General features: G+C 46.0%; 1 protein-coding gene across 1 annotated transcript in view; it reads left to right on the top strand.

The window, feature by feature from the left end:
• The window catches only part of LOC119440366 (sodium-coupled monocarboxylate transporter 1-like), a 54167-nt gene extending 37880 nt beyond the window's left edge, over positions 1-16287 (top strand). The window contains exons 13-15 of the mRNA XM_037705282.2: positions 3236-3342; positions 15003-15097; positions 16002-16287. Coding sequence (XP_037561210.2) covers positions 3236-3342; positions 15003-15097; positions 16002-16082 — 283 coding nt within the window. The 3' untranslated portion in view covers positions 16083-16287. The remainder of the gene's footprint in view (positions 1-3235; positions 3343-15002; positions 15098-16001) is intronic.
• The last annotated feature ends 1354 nt before the right edge of the window (positions 16288-17641 follow it).

Here is a 17641-nt window from a genome sequence, read left to right as displayed (position 1 = left end):
TGAAGCAGGATATGTTTATCGAGCTTGCCACTACCGCGCAGCTCAGTTTCCCAGATTTCCCACCAACTATAGTTACCCTCGGTTTGACGCTCCACGTTCATGCGACGACAATCCTTCAAACTTTCGACCGGAAGGTTCAACGACGCCTCGATCGCGTTCTCCATCACCGGCTCGTTACACCCAACCAACCCGTCGTGATTTTCCTTACGCCTCTCGGGGCAGGTCACTTAGCCCGCGCCGGGGAAACTAGAGGCAGCGACCTCCGGGGGTGAGGTTGCAAACCATCCAGCTTCCCAAGAACCCCCGTCACCGACGATCGACGACTCTACAACTCCGACGATTCCAACCCTACCACATGTAACAGACGCCGTCAGCGCCGATCTTGTCGTTAACATTGACGGCCACCAAGTGGCCGTTCTCGTTGACACTGGTTCGCATTTTTCGATAATGAGTCTAAAGCTAGCCAACAGACTCAGAAAAGTGAAGACGCCGTGGACCGAGCCCAACATCAGAACTGCCGGGGGCCAGTTGATGACGCCGATTGGAAAATGCACAGCCAGAATCATAATAGCCGGTTCAGCCTTCGTTGCCACCCTCATCATTCTCTTTGAGTGCAGCAGCTACCTACTTGTCGTTCCCGCATCTCTACGGAACGAGGTCCTACACGCCTGTCACAACGTGCCGACCTCTGGTCACTTGGGCTCCTCCCGCACATTATCCAGAATTAGGCTAAAGTATTACTGGCCGAGACTTGCGCCGGTCGTGAAACGTTATGTCCAGACATGCCTGGATTGCCAGCGCCGCAAAACCCCACCCGTCAAGCCTGCTGGACTGCTGCATTCTGTACAGATACCACAAGCGCCGTTCGCACAAGTTGGCATGGACCTTTTAGGTCCATTTCCAGTGTCTTCTGCCGGCAATAGATGAATAATCGTTGTCACAGATTATCTTACCCGATACGCCGAGACAGGTGCTCTCCAGCGGGGAACAGCAGCCGAAGCAGCACGATTTTTCATCGAAGCCGTCGTCCTAAGGCATGGCGCTCCGGCAGTGGTCATTACCGACAGAGGTTCTGCTTTCACGGCCACGCTTCTGGGTACCGTGTTGCGATTAAGTGGTACAACTCACCGAAAGACAACCGCTTGTCACCCCCAAACCAATGGGCTGACAGAACGTTTGAATAAGACTCTGGCAGACATGATGAGTATGTACATTGACGTCGACCACAAGAACTGGGACGAGATTTTACCATATGTTACATTTGCGTACAACACGGCTCGCCAGCAGACAACACGCGTGACACCTTTCAGCCTCGTCTATGGCCGGGAAGTAACAACACTGTTGGACGCGATGCTGCCACACGAGTGTGGTGATCACGAGACTGGTGCCGAGGAGTTTACGCAACGCGCCAAGGAAACAAGCCAGCTTGCACGCTTGCGCATCCAAGAGCAACAGAACTACGATGCCAGACACTACAATCTTCGACACAGACCCGTCACGTACAACGTCGGTGACCAGGTGTGGGTTTGGACTCCTATTCGTTGGCGGGGGCTATCTGAGAAGCTCCTGCGAAGATACTTCGGGCCATACACAGTTCTACGCCGCATCAGTGACGTGAATTATGAAGTTGTGCCCGACAGTCCTTACTGCTCCAAACGCCGGCAGCATCTTCCCGAGGTTGTGCACGTGCTTCGTATGAAGCCATATTTTGCATCATGACCTCACTTTTGCACCATTACTGCACTTTCTTGGGCGCTGGTGCATTGGGACGATGCTTCTTTCAAAGGAGGGGCAAATGCCACATGCTATATCGTCGCCGCGGGTATGTGCCCGGCCATGGAAACGACGCTGAAGTAGCGCGCGGGTAGAAAAACAGACGACAACGACGTTGCGTTTGCTGTTTATATAAAGTGCTTGTATACGTGCTGTACGCCAGCTTCCACGTCTCCTGCGAGGTCGTGACAATATATATATATATGTATATATATATATATATATATATTGCCCCCGAAGAGCGCACAGAAACCACAATCATTTCACGTATGCTCATCTATAAATAGATTATGGGGTTTTAGAGGACCAAACCACGATCTGATTATTAGGCACGCCGTAGTGGGGGACTCCGGAATAATTTGGACCACCTGGGGTTCTTTAACGTACCCCTAAATCTAAGTACACTGGTGTTGTCGCATTTCGCCCCCATCGAAATGCGGCTGCCGTTGCCGGAATTTACTGGATGCATATATTAATTGCTTATCCGTCGACTGACATTCCATCAGTTTTTATATACGTTCTGCAATTAACCAGCCAGTGGGTTATGTGCCCCTGGAAATGACTTGATAATACTGTTTGGCCAGATTTTTGTTTTCAGCTTTGCAGTTTATTTTTCATTTGAGTCTTGTTCAATTTTTTTCCTCACTGCCACTACTGCTATAGACTGCCTCTTACTGTCGTACGTAAGACTAAATAATAAGTAAATTTATATACCTTGTGGCGCAGCCTGTCACGGAGAAAATCAAACGGCACCACAAGTATCCCTGCTTCTTTCAACTCGCCGTCGTCTTTTTAACTATCGAGTATTGAATGTTTCAAAGCATGCTATTCGTGAGCTGGTGTGGCAGTTTAGCGACAAATCATGATCAGATAACACAAGAATATGATTAAATTACACAGAATTATTTATTTTGGTTGTCTAATTGTTTCGTATTAGCACGTCCTGAAATCACTTTATTCGACTAAAGCATTCGGTTAAATGAAAAAGTTCTGCCTTGCTACGACTGACGGGAGATCACCCATAAGGCACGAATATCTAATGTTTTCAACTAAAACAAATAATTTACCCTTCGTTTCCCTTGGTTTCATTGTCTGTTGGCTTCATATGATTGTGGCTAACAAACATTGGGCTCCTCGGTTCCCCTTCTTCTCCTTCAAGAAGTGGCCATGCTTGAGATTGGCTGCTGTGCATGTTAGCAGGGGACAAGTAAGTAATAGTGCCGCCACGCCAGTCATGCCTTCTCGGTGACCGAGGCCGTGTGCACTAAAGTATACTTATTCCAATGGCAGACGATTATACTTCGAGCTATAATTTATTATCTCCCCATATGTCACACCTCTGGCTATTGAATTAAATATATTCAATTGCTTCATAATAGCACATCGGCTCACTTACCATACGAGTTTGTCATTGGGTGTTTTTTTTTCGTTTTTTTAATGGCTGTGTATTCGCATCTTACAGGAACCTCGACGATCTGTTTCCCCTCTACAAATTTTCATCGTATTGGAGTGGCTTTCTCAGCGCGGCTCTAACAATAATCCTTGGATTGACGTTGAGCTTAATAACAGGTATGAATAATGTAACCACTTTATTATTATTTTTTGTGCAGCAGTTGATACCTTAATGCGCAAGTTGTGCAAAAATGTTTGAAACGTTCCTATTTTTAAAACATTTTTTTGACAGATTGCTTTTGAAACCCCAATGCAGTGAACCAAACCACGATATGGATGTTCATTTTATACTTAGAGGTTGCTTGTTGCGCTAAAGAGACACTAAACAGGGATACAGAGTTATTTGTTGCTACTAAGACGTGCTCCTTAAAATAGAAAAAGTACCACTCTTACCATTAGTGGAGGCTTGTTAATAAAAAAAAAGAGACGTACAAAAAGGAAACCGGGCGGTGACACCACTCTGAAGTTTCTCTACCGACTCACCGTGATTTACAGCATCTAGACAGGACTGGGACTTTGACCCGCCGTGGTTGCTCAGTGACTATGGTGTTGGGCTGCTGAGCACGAGGTCGCGGGATCGAGGAGGAGGAGGAATAAACATTTTATTAAAATAGCAGATTGAGGTTCTTGCGGGTGAAGCCCCTACTCCAGGGTCCCACTGGCTCTAGCGGCTCGTTCGGTTTGGTCCAAGGTTGCCTGCTGGCTTCCCAGGTCCTGCCGGGCGAGTCGCGCCTCCCACGACCTTTCAAGTTCGTTGCGTGTAACGAGGGGTGAGTTTCCCTCTGCTGGTCTTTGTTTGCAATGCCAAGTGATATGTATGAGGGTTGGTGCATCGCTGCACCAAGGACAGCAGTCACCGTATTGGAACGGGTGTATTTTGCTCAGTGTGTGTATATTGGGATATGTATTCGTTTGTAGGCGTCTCCACTCCTGGGATTGCCAGCGTGTGAGTTTAGGGTGGGGTGGCGCCATTGTCTGCCTTGCGCGTCTTTGGCTGTCCAGGATACCTCGCGGCAGCGTAGGTGTGAGGTATTCCTCCCGGGTCGATGTGTCCGCGGCTCGGAAAATTAGTCCTCGAGCCAGGCGGTCCGCCCGTTCGTTTCCCTGTACACCTTCGTGAGCGGGGCACCATGTGATGATGTGGTCTTCTCGAAGGTTGTTTCCTAGAATGCCTAGGACGCTCCGAGGGAGGACGCCCCTGAGAAACAGTCGGCAAGCTTCTTGCGAATCCGTGAGAACGTGTGCAGATTGCCTCTTGCCCTCTGCCGCTCGTATGGCTAGTGCTATGGCCGCCGCTTCGGCCACGGCCGTGCTCTTGGTACGGATCGTAGCCGACGCGATTGCTTCGTTACCTCTCAGCCTCGAGGGGTAGGGAGTTGCGTCTGTGTAGTGAGTGTTTGGGTCGTTGCGTAACCGTGGCACTCGCGGGATCGAATCCCGGCCACGGCGGCCGTATTTCGATGGGGGCGAAATGCGAAAACACCCGTGTACTTAGATTTAGGTGCACGTTAAAGAACCCCAGGTGGTCCAAATTTCCGGAGTCCCCCACTACGGCGTGCCTCATAATCAGAACTGGTTTTGGCACGTAAAACCCTATAATTTTTTTTAGGACTCGGACTTTAATAATTGGTGTAAGCTAGAGCTAAATTGCATTCTAAAGAAACCTAGCTATTCGTCCAGAGTAACTAACACCTGTTATGGTTTCTGGCGGAGTTCCTAGCAAATTACTTACATGTCTTCACATTATCGGTAATGTCTCCTATCACGATACGAGATCTGCGTTTATGTCTATTTGCGCAATGCGCAAAATCCTACTTTCAACCTGTGTAAATTCCAGTTGCAGCGTCACATTCATTAAGTACGCATTGCATTGCATAGGTGAAATGTGAGAAGCGGAACAAACAGAAAGCTACCTTAACCTCGGAACAGCGTAGGTAGCCCGTACACATATGCACAGACGCATTCGATCGTGCCAGCTATATTGCATCAAAGGAGTGACCCAGTTGCTAGTTATCTTTGAGCGGCATACTTAAATAGCGCATTGTAACCCTGGCGAGCATATGCACGGTTTGGCTTTCATGCTGCAGCTGGTAAAGAGGATTGACGAAATTCCTGCCCTGGACATTCTAACTGACCCTCAGATTACGAAGCACGTGTGCTTCCTCAATGCAACGGAAGCTACTCGAAGCAGTAATAAATTTCTTTTATGTGGCGAATGCGCTTTATTATTACATCGCGAAAAATACAAAACAGATGGATCTTATACATGAGACGGATCTCAGCGACCCCAGCTGGCCTCTTTTTGCGGTGGTATAAAACAGCAAGGAACAGTTGATTTTTTGTCGGCAGTGGTGCAGTGCCACGGTCAGCTGCGTAACAATGCGTTCAACTTGAAATCGGGCCAGGTAAACTGTCAAAACATATATGTGCACATGTGTCAGGAATTTAATTAAGCAAGACTATCGGCAAACTAGCTAAGCGTTGAATAGAAGTTCTACTAAGGCTACGCGCGTGCCCTAGACTGAGCATGTGCGCAAGCCGTGTCGAGCTACAGCGGTTATTTGATGGGTAATGAAGCAGCTCACGAATTGCAGTTTTCTTTTACATTAATATCGCATGTAACCACCGTTATTTTTTTTCTCCCTCATTGTATTACCTCATGAGATATCTAGTTTTCGTTGTCATAACATTTCAGCAACCTTAGGTGTCTTAGACACAAATACGAATCGAATATTACACACTAACTATTCGTATTCGAAAATGAACTATTCAGTACTTTCGAATGTTTTCAAACTAGCCAAATATGCTGTTAAAGTCACCTGGGTTACCCTTCTCCGTCGGGTAAACAACGTATCGCGAAATCAGAAGTGATACAAGGACAAACAATTTTGAAGCAATGCAGAAACAAACTGGGTAACGTAAGCTGTGTTTTAGATTTCGCGACGGTAGCCTACATGAAAACCTGTGGTTTTCGTTTAGTAGTCTGTAATGTAATGTTTCTTGCCGTCTAGTCATGTAGCAGTTTTATCTTTCACGCTATATATACAACCAGTGATGGGTCTCTTGGAACTCGCCTGTTTACATGTTTCTACGGCACACAAACCCTTCAGCAGCATTTCTTTTTTCGTTTTTAGCAGTGCAGCTGTTTAAGCCGGCTGTTAGTCTGTTAGACGTCCGCAAAAAATATGGGCCGATCCTGGCGGTAGTGCAGAAAGGGTCCGAGCGCAATGACACATACCCCTGTGAACTAGCGAAGCTGAGCCTATATAAGTCTAGCTGTGCCTGGCGAAGTATAGCTAAGCATGGTTGGGGCTACTTAAGCTTAGTCAGTCATCGATAGCTAATCGATAGCCAATCAATAGCTAATCCGGAAAATTCCGGTAAATGCTGGGGATAACTTGGTAGTGCTTAGCCTAGACCAAATACGTGGCCACTACCTTGCAATATCCAATCGATAGCCCACAATAGCTAATCGACAATCGATCAATAATCAATAAATTCTGGAAAATTCTGGGGATGACTTGGCAGTGCTTAGCCTAGCCTAAAAGGCAGGACTAGCTAGGTGCCCAATCAGCTCCGCTGCCTCTTTAGCATTGCGCCTCCAGTGCAAGCTAAGGTAATTTTTTTCACAACTTCTGACGTTTTTTTTAAACTACTTATTTTGCTTTTTTGGAGAGCTAGTCACACAGCCACCAGTCATATTTGAAAAGTTTGTTGCAACCAAACTCTAAAGATGTTGAGAGGCTATTTGTGTAGTTCCTTTACTGATAATTAGTGTTCCAGTAGTTAAAGCTGATGCTAATTGTTCGTAATAGTAGGCTGTTTTTCACTAGTCAGTACAACCCTTGTATCTAATTATACCAAAATAAATATACCAGATATAAATATGTGTTTCTCTGCCAATTCTATATTTTATTCTTACTATTGATATTCGATTAGTATTAAAATGATATTCGCCCACCTCTACCTTAAAGGGGCCCTAAACGACCTTCGCGCTTGGTGAAATAACATAGTCCGCGGGTAGCATACGCTGCTGTAAAAATTTCAGCCATGTTTTGCTATCGTACGCGGTGCGTCACCTTTCTCTCAAATGCTCTTTTTTCATTCAGAAGCTTGCTTCTCACTCTCTTCTGGACGCTTTATTTCGTAATAAAGCACATTCTCATACGCGGCTGCTATTGGTCGCGGCCGTCGGCTACACCGCGGCCACCACGGGGTGCCGCCGCGAGTCCACTGGCTAAGCACAGTGAGGCTCGCTGACCACAACCGCGTTTGGTATACGCTTAGCGCGTCGTAGGCAACAAAATTTGAAGTCGTGACGTCTACGTTAGCATCCAAAATGTAACTTTTAACTGCGCCCCACGGTGACATTTTGAAGGCGGAGCGTTCTGGCTGTGCCCCACTCCACCGCAGTCTTCGCAGTGCAAGGCATTGAAGAAGAAACGGGAGCACAGCGAAGGCCGTGTTTGAGTGCCACTAACTCCGCCTCTGCTGAACGCATAGAAGCACTTTTTACGGCAGAGTATTTCTTAAATAGCCTATTTTCACTTCCAATGCCTTTCTCCACTTCGATAAAGAGTGGTTCAGGGCCCCTTTAAAGGGGCACTAAAGGAAAATATTAAGTCGAGCTGGATCGACACAGTATTCGTCTAGAAGTCTATCATCGTTTTCTAGCTATGTGGCAATATATCACTTTGTTGATTAGAACATTGCCGCGGAGTTGCCGCTGCTGCTCCTCAATTTGAACCGCCCGCGCCAGGACGGAGAATTTTGACGTCATTCCCACGTGTCCTACCACTATGCCACTGTTAAGTACATGTCGGTTTATAACACACTTCATTTCGCCCTATACAAAGCGTACTGCTCGGCGGGGGCAAGTGTTCTGCCTGCGTGAGTCGCTCTGCGGCTGTGCTTAGGTTGAAGGTATCGGGTACTTGGGTGCAGGGCCCGAATTCACAAAAACTTCTTACTCTAGAATTATTCGTAAGAAAGAATTTTAGCCAATGCGGATGCCAGAGATATCATTAGCGAAGGCGGCGAGCCAATGGCAAAGCGAACTTACGAAAGAAAAGCTTTGTGAATTTGGCCCCAGGATACTGGACTTGAGCTTCCGCGACCGGACCCCGCAGGGGCGTCTGCGTCCGCAGGCGTTTGGTGTGTTGCGACACCACGTACACGAGCACACGAGGGTTGGACCCTCAGCGTCTAACCGTGCGCGGCTTAGCCGTGTCCGGGGAAAAGGGGACCCTGGGGGTTGAGCTGATGCCGAGTGTTTGGACCTTTAAGGCCCCTCGGCGGAGGCAACACACCCCTTTGGTCTCGGCTTCACGTAGACGGCACCCCCGGACTGACCCACCCGGGGGAAATCGGTAGTTGCCTTTTCCTGTCTCTCTCTCTCCAATCTTCGTCTTTCTCTCTTCCTTTCAATCTTTCCTGTCTTCTCCTCTCTTCTATTTACTTCCGACTTTCCAGACAGCGAGGGTTAACCTTTTGTGGTGCAACCAACCTTGGCCGTACATATTTGGTTATAGCGGCAACGTAGAGTTGGCGTCTGCAGGACCTGTGTTTACAGGCCCTGCAGCGTCCCCTTGTTGGGCTCCATGGTGGGTGGCTGGCATTGCTACCGAAAAATCCCCAATATATCCATATGGCTAGTTCCTTCCCATCACTCCCTGATCGCCGTCCGAAACGAGGGCACACCGAAGACATGTTCCAGTTCTTTGAACATCAAAGACAAAACTTCCCACGATTCCATGTAATTCACTCCGAAAAAGCAGGAAAACAAGTACGAACAATCCCCCCTTTTCTAGTCTCTAAATCCCTAACTGAGGCTCTAAATCCCTAACTGAGGTAATAAAGCATCGATGATGGCCAGTGGTGATCTCCTCTTGGACCTCCATGATCAGAAACAATATGAAAAGCTGCCTAATCTAGTGTCCTTTGGGGACATCAAAGTAACTGTAACCCCGCACTGCACTATGAACCCCACCCGCGGCGTTGTCTCAGACAACAATTTGTTGGAGCTGACTGAAGCTGAACTCTTCGAGGGCTTCAGTGAGCTGAATGTCACCAACGTTAAATGAATTAAGATGAGGCGTGACGGAAAATAAATCCTGACTAAGCACCTGATACTTACTTTCAATTCAAGTGTTCTGCCCGAGTCCACCGAGGCCGGGTACATCAAACTTCGTGTTAGGTCATACGCGTCAAATCCTCTGAAATGTTTTAAGCGCCAGCGATTTGGGCACAGTTCACAGAACTGCCGAGGTCGGCAAACTTGTGCGAAATGCAGTAATCATGAACACACCTATGAATCCTGTGAAAACTCTCTTCGCTGTGTGAACTGTAACGGGGAGCACGCCGCGTACTGGCGATCCTGCCCATTCTGGAAGAAAGAAAAAGAAATTGTCACAATTAAAGTAAAACAAAACATTTCATTTAAAGAGGTACGTCGGCAGGTGTCCTACCTGCCAAAAACCAGCTTTGCCGAAGTGGTGCGTTAGGGGGCTGCGCCACAACGGCCTTCGCAGCTCTCTAGCACACGCGTAGTGAGCCAGCGGTGACGCGATCCGCCCCCATGGCGGGTGCAGCCAGTACTGCTCCGCCATCCAATGAGGGCCCATCAACTTTCGGGCTGGTGCGCTCCAGGGCCTCGTCTTTCGAGGCGAAGCTTTCAAGGCGAACACATCGCTCCAAAGGGCGCGTGTCCAGCTCCTCGCAAGAGGCCATGGACACAACACCGAGCGTGAGGGCGCAGCCAGCGCGTAAGGAGCGGCGCGATTCCATGGACCACTCCAAAAAAGACCAACCCCACATCACGGCGCCCGGAAACGGCTCTGTGAGCTAATTCTGCATCCTTGAACACACAGCACAAAAACACATTCAAAATGGACACACAAATTAAACAGTGGATAGTAAAAGGACTGCTCCATAACCTCGATGATATTAGCGAACTCCTTAATAAATATAATCCAAAGGTGCTGTGTGTTCAGGAAACACATCTCAAACCCACACAAGCAAACTTCCTCAGACAATATGCTATCTTCTTTAAAGACCATGACGATGACGTTGCCTCCTCCGGAGGTGTAGCAATAATTGTACATAAATCTGCTGCTTGCCAGAATCTCTCTCTTCAGACACCACTTGAGGCGGTGTCCGTGCGAGCGATACATTTGAACAAGTTGGTAACCATCTGTTGTATTTACATACCGCCAGATTACGAACTCTGCAGAACGGAATTTTACACGCTAACTGACCAGCTCCCGGAACCATACATTATCACCGGTGATTTTAATGCTCACAGCACTTTGTGGGGAGACTCCTGGTGTGAGGCCAGGGGTCGGCTTATAGAGAACTTTTTAATAACCTCTGGTGCGCGTTTCTTTAACAAAAAAGAGCCCACGTATTATAACACCACCATAATTCATTATCTTCTATAGATTTAGCGATTGGCTCTGCTACCCTCCTTCCTTATATAGAATGAATTGTCGTTAAGAATCCATTTGGGAGCGACCACTTTCCTGGGACGTTGACCTTGATAGAGGAACATGACAGTCCACCCCACGCCCCCCGTTGGAAAATAACATCAGCTAACTAGAAAGGTTTTAAAGAGTCAACCTACTTATCACAAAATTTTATCAACGATTTTAGTATTGACGACGCAGTAGCGTATTTTACTGGTTTTATACTCCACGCAGCTGAAAAATTCATTCCACAAACAAAAGGTCTCTCATGTGAAAGACGGGTCCCTTGGTGGAATGAGGAGTTCAGACTGGCACGAAAGAAACAAAACAAAGCGCGGAGAGTACTGCGTTGCTCCCCGACTGCGGAAAATCTTATAGAATTTAATCTGGCCAAAATCACAGGGAAGGCGTACGCGGCGACGGGCAAGGAGGGCTAGCTGGGTGAGGTTTTTCTTTGGCATATTATCCTACACTCAAGAGCCTAAAGTATGGAATGGCCTAAGGAAGCTAAAGCGTCATAAAATCCACCCATTGCCTTTAGTTGACGGCCAATTAAATGAATACCTTGGAAGACCAGGCCAACGCTCTGGGTGAACACTTCGAGCGTGTATCATGTTCCGCGCATTACTGAGAATCATTTCTTAAATATAAACAAGTAGCTAAACTTAAGTCACTGGATCGTAAATGCCGACCGAAGGAACCATGCAACCGTCCTTTTAATATTGCCGTGCTGAGAGCTGCTTTAATTGAGCGTATGCAGTAGCTCTGTACCGGGAACTGACAGAATCATGTATGACATGATTAAAAACCTACACACTGACACACAGATGACACTTCGGCATGGCACTCTTCAACTCTATCTGGGCTGCCGGAGACCTCCCATTCTCATGGAAGGAATTAGCCATTGTTATTCCAATTTTGAAGCTGGGTAAAGTCCCTTCCTTGGTGGCAAGTTACCGCCCGATAGCTCTCACAAGTTGCCTGTGTAAGCTTTTTGAAAAAATGATTAATCGCCGACTTATGCATTTCTTTGAACTGAACAAAATGCTTGATCCCTATCAGTGTGGCTTTAGAGACGGGCGGTCCACAACTGATCATCTTGTGCGCATTGAAGGACATATCCGTGACGCATCTGTACATAAGCAGTTTTTCTTGTCGATATTCCTCGATATCGAAAAGGCGTACAACACAACTTGGCGTTACGGAATTTTGCGAGACTTGTCGGGAATGGGTATCCGTGGAAATATGCTAAACATAATAGAAAGCTATTTGTCTAAACGTACCTTCCGCTTGAAAATCGGCAATGTATTGTCACGTCAATTTATACTGGAAACTGGTGTACCCCAAGGAGGTGTGCTTAGCTGCACACTGTTTATTATGAAGATGAACACACTTCGTGCTTCATTACCACCAGCTATTTTTTATTCAATCTACGTAGATCATATACAAATAGCTTCCAAATCCTGCAACCTTACAATGTGTGAGAGACAAGTACAACAGGGCCTAAACAAAATGTCCAAGTGGGCAGACGAAAACGGATTCAAAGTGAACCCCCACAAAAGTTCTTGTGTTCTTTTCACCAGGAAGAAAGGGCTTGTTGCAGATCCCACTATCGAAATGTATGGACAACAAATACCTGTGAACAAAGAGCATCATACTTGACTATAAACTTACTTTCATTCCACATATAATATATTTCAAGGTGAAATGCCTAAAAACAATGAACTTACTGAAAATTTTATCTCACACATCCTGGGGGAGCGACATGGACTGTTTAATGAATCTTTACAAGAGTCTCATTCGCTTGCGACTAGATTATGGTGCTGTAGTATATCCCTCGGCCCCCCAAGCGCGCTAAAGATGCTAGATCCCGTCCATCATCTAGGTATCCGCCTGTCTACCGGCGCTTTCAGAACAAGCCCTATTGAAAGCTTATGCGTAGAATAAAATGAGTGCTCACTCCATCTCCAGAGAACATACATCAGCTGCACATATTTTCTCAAAATCCACTCTAATCATGAACATCCGTGTTCTACAACCGTTAACGATTTGAAGTGTGCAATGCTTTTCCATAATCGACCCTCTATGAGGCGGCCTTTCTCACTGCGTGTAAGAGAACTTAGCGAAGAGATGGATGTCCCACTTCTAGAACATCGCCTAATGCCTCCAGCTAAGTTGTCACCGCCTTGGGAGTGGCAGGTGATAAAATGTGATTTATCCTTTGTAGATGTCACAAAGCACGCTACCGAGCTCGAAATTGCAATACATTTACGCGAACTTCAATCGAAGTACTCGTGCTCGGAATTCTACACCGACGCATCCAAGTCCCATGCTGGCGTATCTTACGCGGCTGTTGGCCCCTCTGTTTCAAAATCTCTCGTGTTGAACCCCCTAACATTATCTTCACAGCAGTAGCCTATGCAGTACTGTCTGCGGTGAAACATATAAAGAAATTAAAACTTCTTATTTCTGGGGTTTTACGTGCCAAAACTAGTTCTGATTACGAGGCACGCCGTAGTGGAGGGCTCCGGATTAATTTTGACCACCTGGGGTTCTTTAACGTGCACTACAAAAGAAATTAATACTAGAAAAAGCAATAATATTCACAGACTCGTTAAGTCTTGTAAAAGCGTTAACATCCTTACAAAAGCATAAAAATCCTGTTTTTATTGAACTTTACTCACTCTTGTGTAACATTTACGTATCTCATAGACATGTAACAATATGCTGGGTTCCCGGCCATAGAGGAATCGAGGCTAATGTGCTTGCCGAGGAAATCGCCCAATCAATGACATCGCAAAGTATTGGTCTTCCCGCTGCTGCCCCTGTTACAGATTTGAAGCCTTTCCTACGAAACAAACTGCGAAGCCATTGGCAACGCTTGTGGGAGGCCGAAACAAATAATAAGCTCCACTTGATTAAGCCACAGTTAGGTTTCTGGTCCTGTACAACGAAAACACGACGAACTGATGTCCTATTCTGTCGTCTCAGAATAGGACACACTTATGGTACTCACAATTTTCTCTTGAATGGTAATGATCCTCCAACCTGTCGTAGATGTGGTGAGAGGCTCACCGTCCTCCACGTCCTCCACGTCCTCCTGGAGTGTCGGGAAGCCGAAAGAGAAAGAAGGAAACATTTTCCTTTAGAATACCGCTATTGTGTCCCTCTCCATCCCGCTATGTTTCTTGGTAAAGAACCGCTTTTTAACACCAAAGCAGTCCTCGATTTCTTGGACGATGTGGTCCGACTTGTTATTAGCCCAATAAGTTCGTAGCGCATCCTCTCTCCAGAGGATGTTGCTGTCATAGTTTCTTATAGCACATGCCTCCAGGCCCTTGTGTATCAAGGGCTCTGTTTAGACACTTTTGTAAGTCGTATCATTTTTTCGCAATGCATTGTTCATGTCCATAGTACACATAATTAGTCATTGCCATAATCTTATTACGTATAGATTTTACGCACTTGGCAGCGACTGTTTTTAGGCCCCTTTACAGCCATGCCACATCTAATGTTCACATAATTCACTATTCATGTACCACTAACAAGCCATTACCATCGTCTTGGCGCTCTTTGGCCACATCTGGCCCTTGTGCCAATAAACCACAATAACCAATCAAATCAATGTGCGACCGGATCGAGCGAGGGTGGTTGCCGCCTCTGCGGTTGTAAACAGGTAAAGCAATGCCACACGCAGTGGCGCGACATTAAAGCCACTCTCTGTGAATCAAAAGTGCTCACGTAATATGAAATGTACTGTAGTTCACAACAGGTGGCACCACTCCGGTTTTCTATTTTCGTCATTTTCTAGCTTACAAAATCGCTGTTTTCGTTGCGAATGACGAATTAGTTGTTATAGAAGCCTAATCCAGCTCGGCTTAACGTTTTCCTTTAGTGTCCCTTCAAATAAACAATGGTTCAACAGCTCACTGCCCAGTCACGAGCATACACATGCTCACACTCGCACCCACACAAAAAAGACACTGTGACAGAGACTACGTTAAATACACTTTAAGAACGTGACATAATTAGTCGTTTCAGTAAAAAAGGAACAATTAAACGAGCAGTGGTACTACTAGAAAGTTTTTGTAATATTTCACGAAAAAGAGGTCGAATAAATTAGCCCTATACTTTTCTTTAGTGTTCTCTCTCTTTACGCTTTATACGCAAATGCTGAATTTTATTCGATGTATTTTCCTGTACGTCGCGCTCTATGGTAGACAAGTAAAGCGAGCCCCAATTTTGATCGGGACGACCTTGACAGAGACATCTTTGACCCCGCATAATTTTTGAGTGCATAAAATGTCGTTTCAGGTGGACGCAAGCAGTACAACCAGAATATACCATTAACTTCGGGCTTATTTCTCACTTTGTGGAGGAAGCTTGGACTGATCGACGAGACTGAGTCGGTAAGCTTGGCTTGGGAGTCGGCCAGCATCTGCCTCGTATTATTATTTATTTATTTTGCGCAATGCCAATGCGAGCGGGTCGTGGACCCGTTATTACGATTTCTCTGTTCCAGCGCAGCCTGTCGGCAGTTTATTGGTAGCAATGCAGGCGGATTCAAGCGTTGCTCTGCCATGTTAACAATCCATTTCGTCTGCGAACTAAAGTTCATGTCTGTTATTGTGCGTCTCCTGCGACATGGGTAGTATTTGCACCTGTCGTATGGTTCAGAAAGCTATAGCAATTGCACTACATTGAATTTTTGCATGTGTTTGACTGTGCGCGTGTGTGCATGCAGACTCAATGCATGTTTTTTTATCTATCGTTTGTGTGCACACCACTTGTCCAGGCTGCCTGGTCGAAGTCGCAACGGCAGAATCTCGATGAGCTTACGCCTCTGCTAAGCGTGAAAGTTCGCACCGTTACTTTCTTCTTATACATGTGCGAAACAAATTCGTAATAGCACGTGTCTGTGAGCCTAAACAACAACAAAAAATAACAAGGAAAGATGTGCGTCGTCCTTTGCTTAATTTTTATGCTTGTCGGTAGGTGGTGCACAAAATTCTGCGCGAGCAGAATTTTTTCGGGCGAAGTTTGTCGCAGGATGCAATTCTCACGAGACACTCCCAAGCAGACTACTGAAAAAAATCATTAAATAAAATCGAACTGTAGTTGGCATTTGCGCGTTCGTAGAAATAAATTTTCTAGATTCGTGCATAGGAGGGAAAAACACTTTGGGCATGACTTGCCGTAAAGAATATTGTCGTCCATATTTGGATGCTTTCTAGGAAAAGTTCTTTTACGTGCAAATCATGCTATTCTCGTTTCTTGATTTCTTTTTATTTATTTTTTGCGGACATCATACAGGTATGCGAGCCAACAACTTCCTTCCTGAAAAACACTGCCTGCAACGTTCCTCCAGAGAGAGATGCTTCGACGGCTGTTTAAACTTAATTTTACATTATCTGCAGTACTTCCAAGAAGCTGTACCTGTCATCAAAACAATAAAAAAAGAAAACGAAAGAAAAACGTTTTTGTAATGACTCACTCTTTGTTAAACATGAACAGATGTGGGAAACTGTTCGGCGTGGTCAACAAAAAAATAAAGACTGTGGTTTTAGGTACCAAAACCACGATCTGATTATGAGACACGCCTTAATGGGGGACTCCGAGTTAATTTTGACCACCCTGGGATTCTTTAGCGTGCACCCAATGCACGGGCGTTTTTGCATTTCCCCACATTAGAATGCGGCCAGCCATGGCCGGGATTTGATACCGCGACGTAGCGCTTAGCAGCGTAACCGTGCACAAAGCCACTAAGCAATCATGGCGGCTGTTCCGAGCGTAAGTTTACACGACCTAATGGCGTTTCCTCTCACCTTCACTGATGCGACGACCAATCAGCGCTTGATGGCCAGTGTGATTGAATCTTTGCGGGTAGCAAAATGCTGACATTACAAGGACAAGTACAGTCAACCACAAACGTTTACGGAACAGGAGATCTGAAAAAAAAAACGCTGAATATCTCCACAGCCTCCCACCGCCAGCTAGTATTAACATTTGCAGTCTCTAATAGTAAATGCGAACAACGTTGTGATGCACGGTTTTACCGGCTACTGTTACACGCTTGTCGGAAATTCAACGTTTTCTGAGATTCCGTGGTCCGTAAACTTTTGTGGTTGACTGTACGTAACAATGTATCTTTCATGCATATAATTTGCATAGTCGTCGTCAAACGTTTGGCAGCCACAGCATGCGTGTAACAGGGCACGTCGTCGGTGCGCGCCTTGGGTCCCTGCAAAAGTTAGGTTCTTCGAAAGCCACGAAGATCGAGGACATAGTTTACCTCATTACCTTGAGCTTTGCCACTCCAGGCGTGTGCTACAGCATCTCTGCCACGGAGCCCCGCGACCGATCTTGTCCCTCCCCACTTCCAACCACTCACGCAATAGAGGAGGCACTTCTAAACATTTCAAGGCACACTAAAGAGAAAAGTAAGTTGAGCTTCATTATCAAATTACGCTTCCCCTAAAGCCACTCTTGCCGTTAAAGGCGACTGCCAAAAAGTCCCGAAAACTAAAGGATGGTGGCAATAAAGTTACCCTGCAGGCTCACCGTGACGTCATAGAGTTTGACGGCATGTGCTCTCAAATTTTATGATTGTGTAAAACTTACTGGGGGCGGCTCAGTTACACTTTTTTAATGAAAAGTTGGACCAGATTGTATTCTAAAGAAGCCGAAAGAGCCTTGGCATCATTGCAGAAATTCACTGCGCCACGATGGTCCATGCCAATGAGATAAATTAATTTAAAACCCAAACATACCTGCGCTGTGATTTCAGTGCGAAATAAATTATAAAACAAAATTGAAGTTTGGCTTTTATTTTTTGATGTGGCAATGAACGCCCTACTACGAAATAAAGAAAACACTTTTCCGACAGCATTCAGACTGTCGACATTAATACGATTAGCATTCAAGCAACCAACGTATACGACACATACTATTGC

The sequence above is a fragment of the Dermacentor silvarum genome, chromosome 1, assembly GCF_013339745.2.
Source record: "Dermacentor silvarum isolate Dsil-2018 chromosome 1, BIME_Dsil_1.4, whole genome shotgun sequence".
Classification (NCBI taxonomy): Eukaryota; Metazoa; Arthropoda; class Arachnida; order Ixodida; family Ixodidae; genus Dermacentor; species Dermacentor silvarum.
Note: the sequence above shows the minus strand (reverse complement) of the source record. Positions and strands in the feature narration are given on the sequence as shown.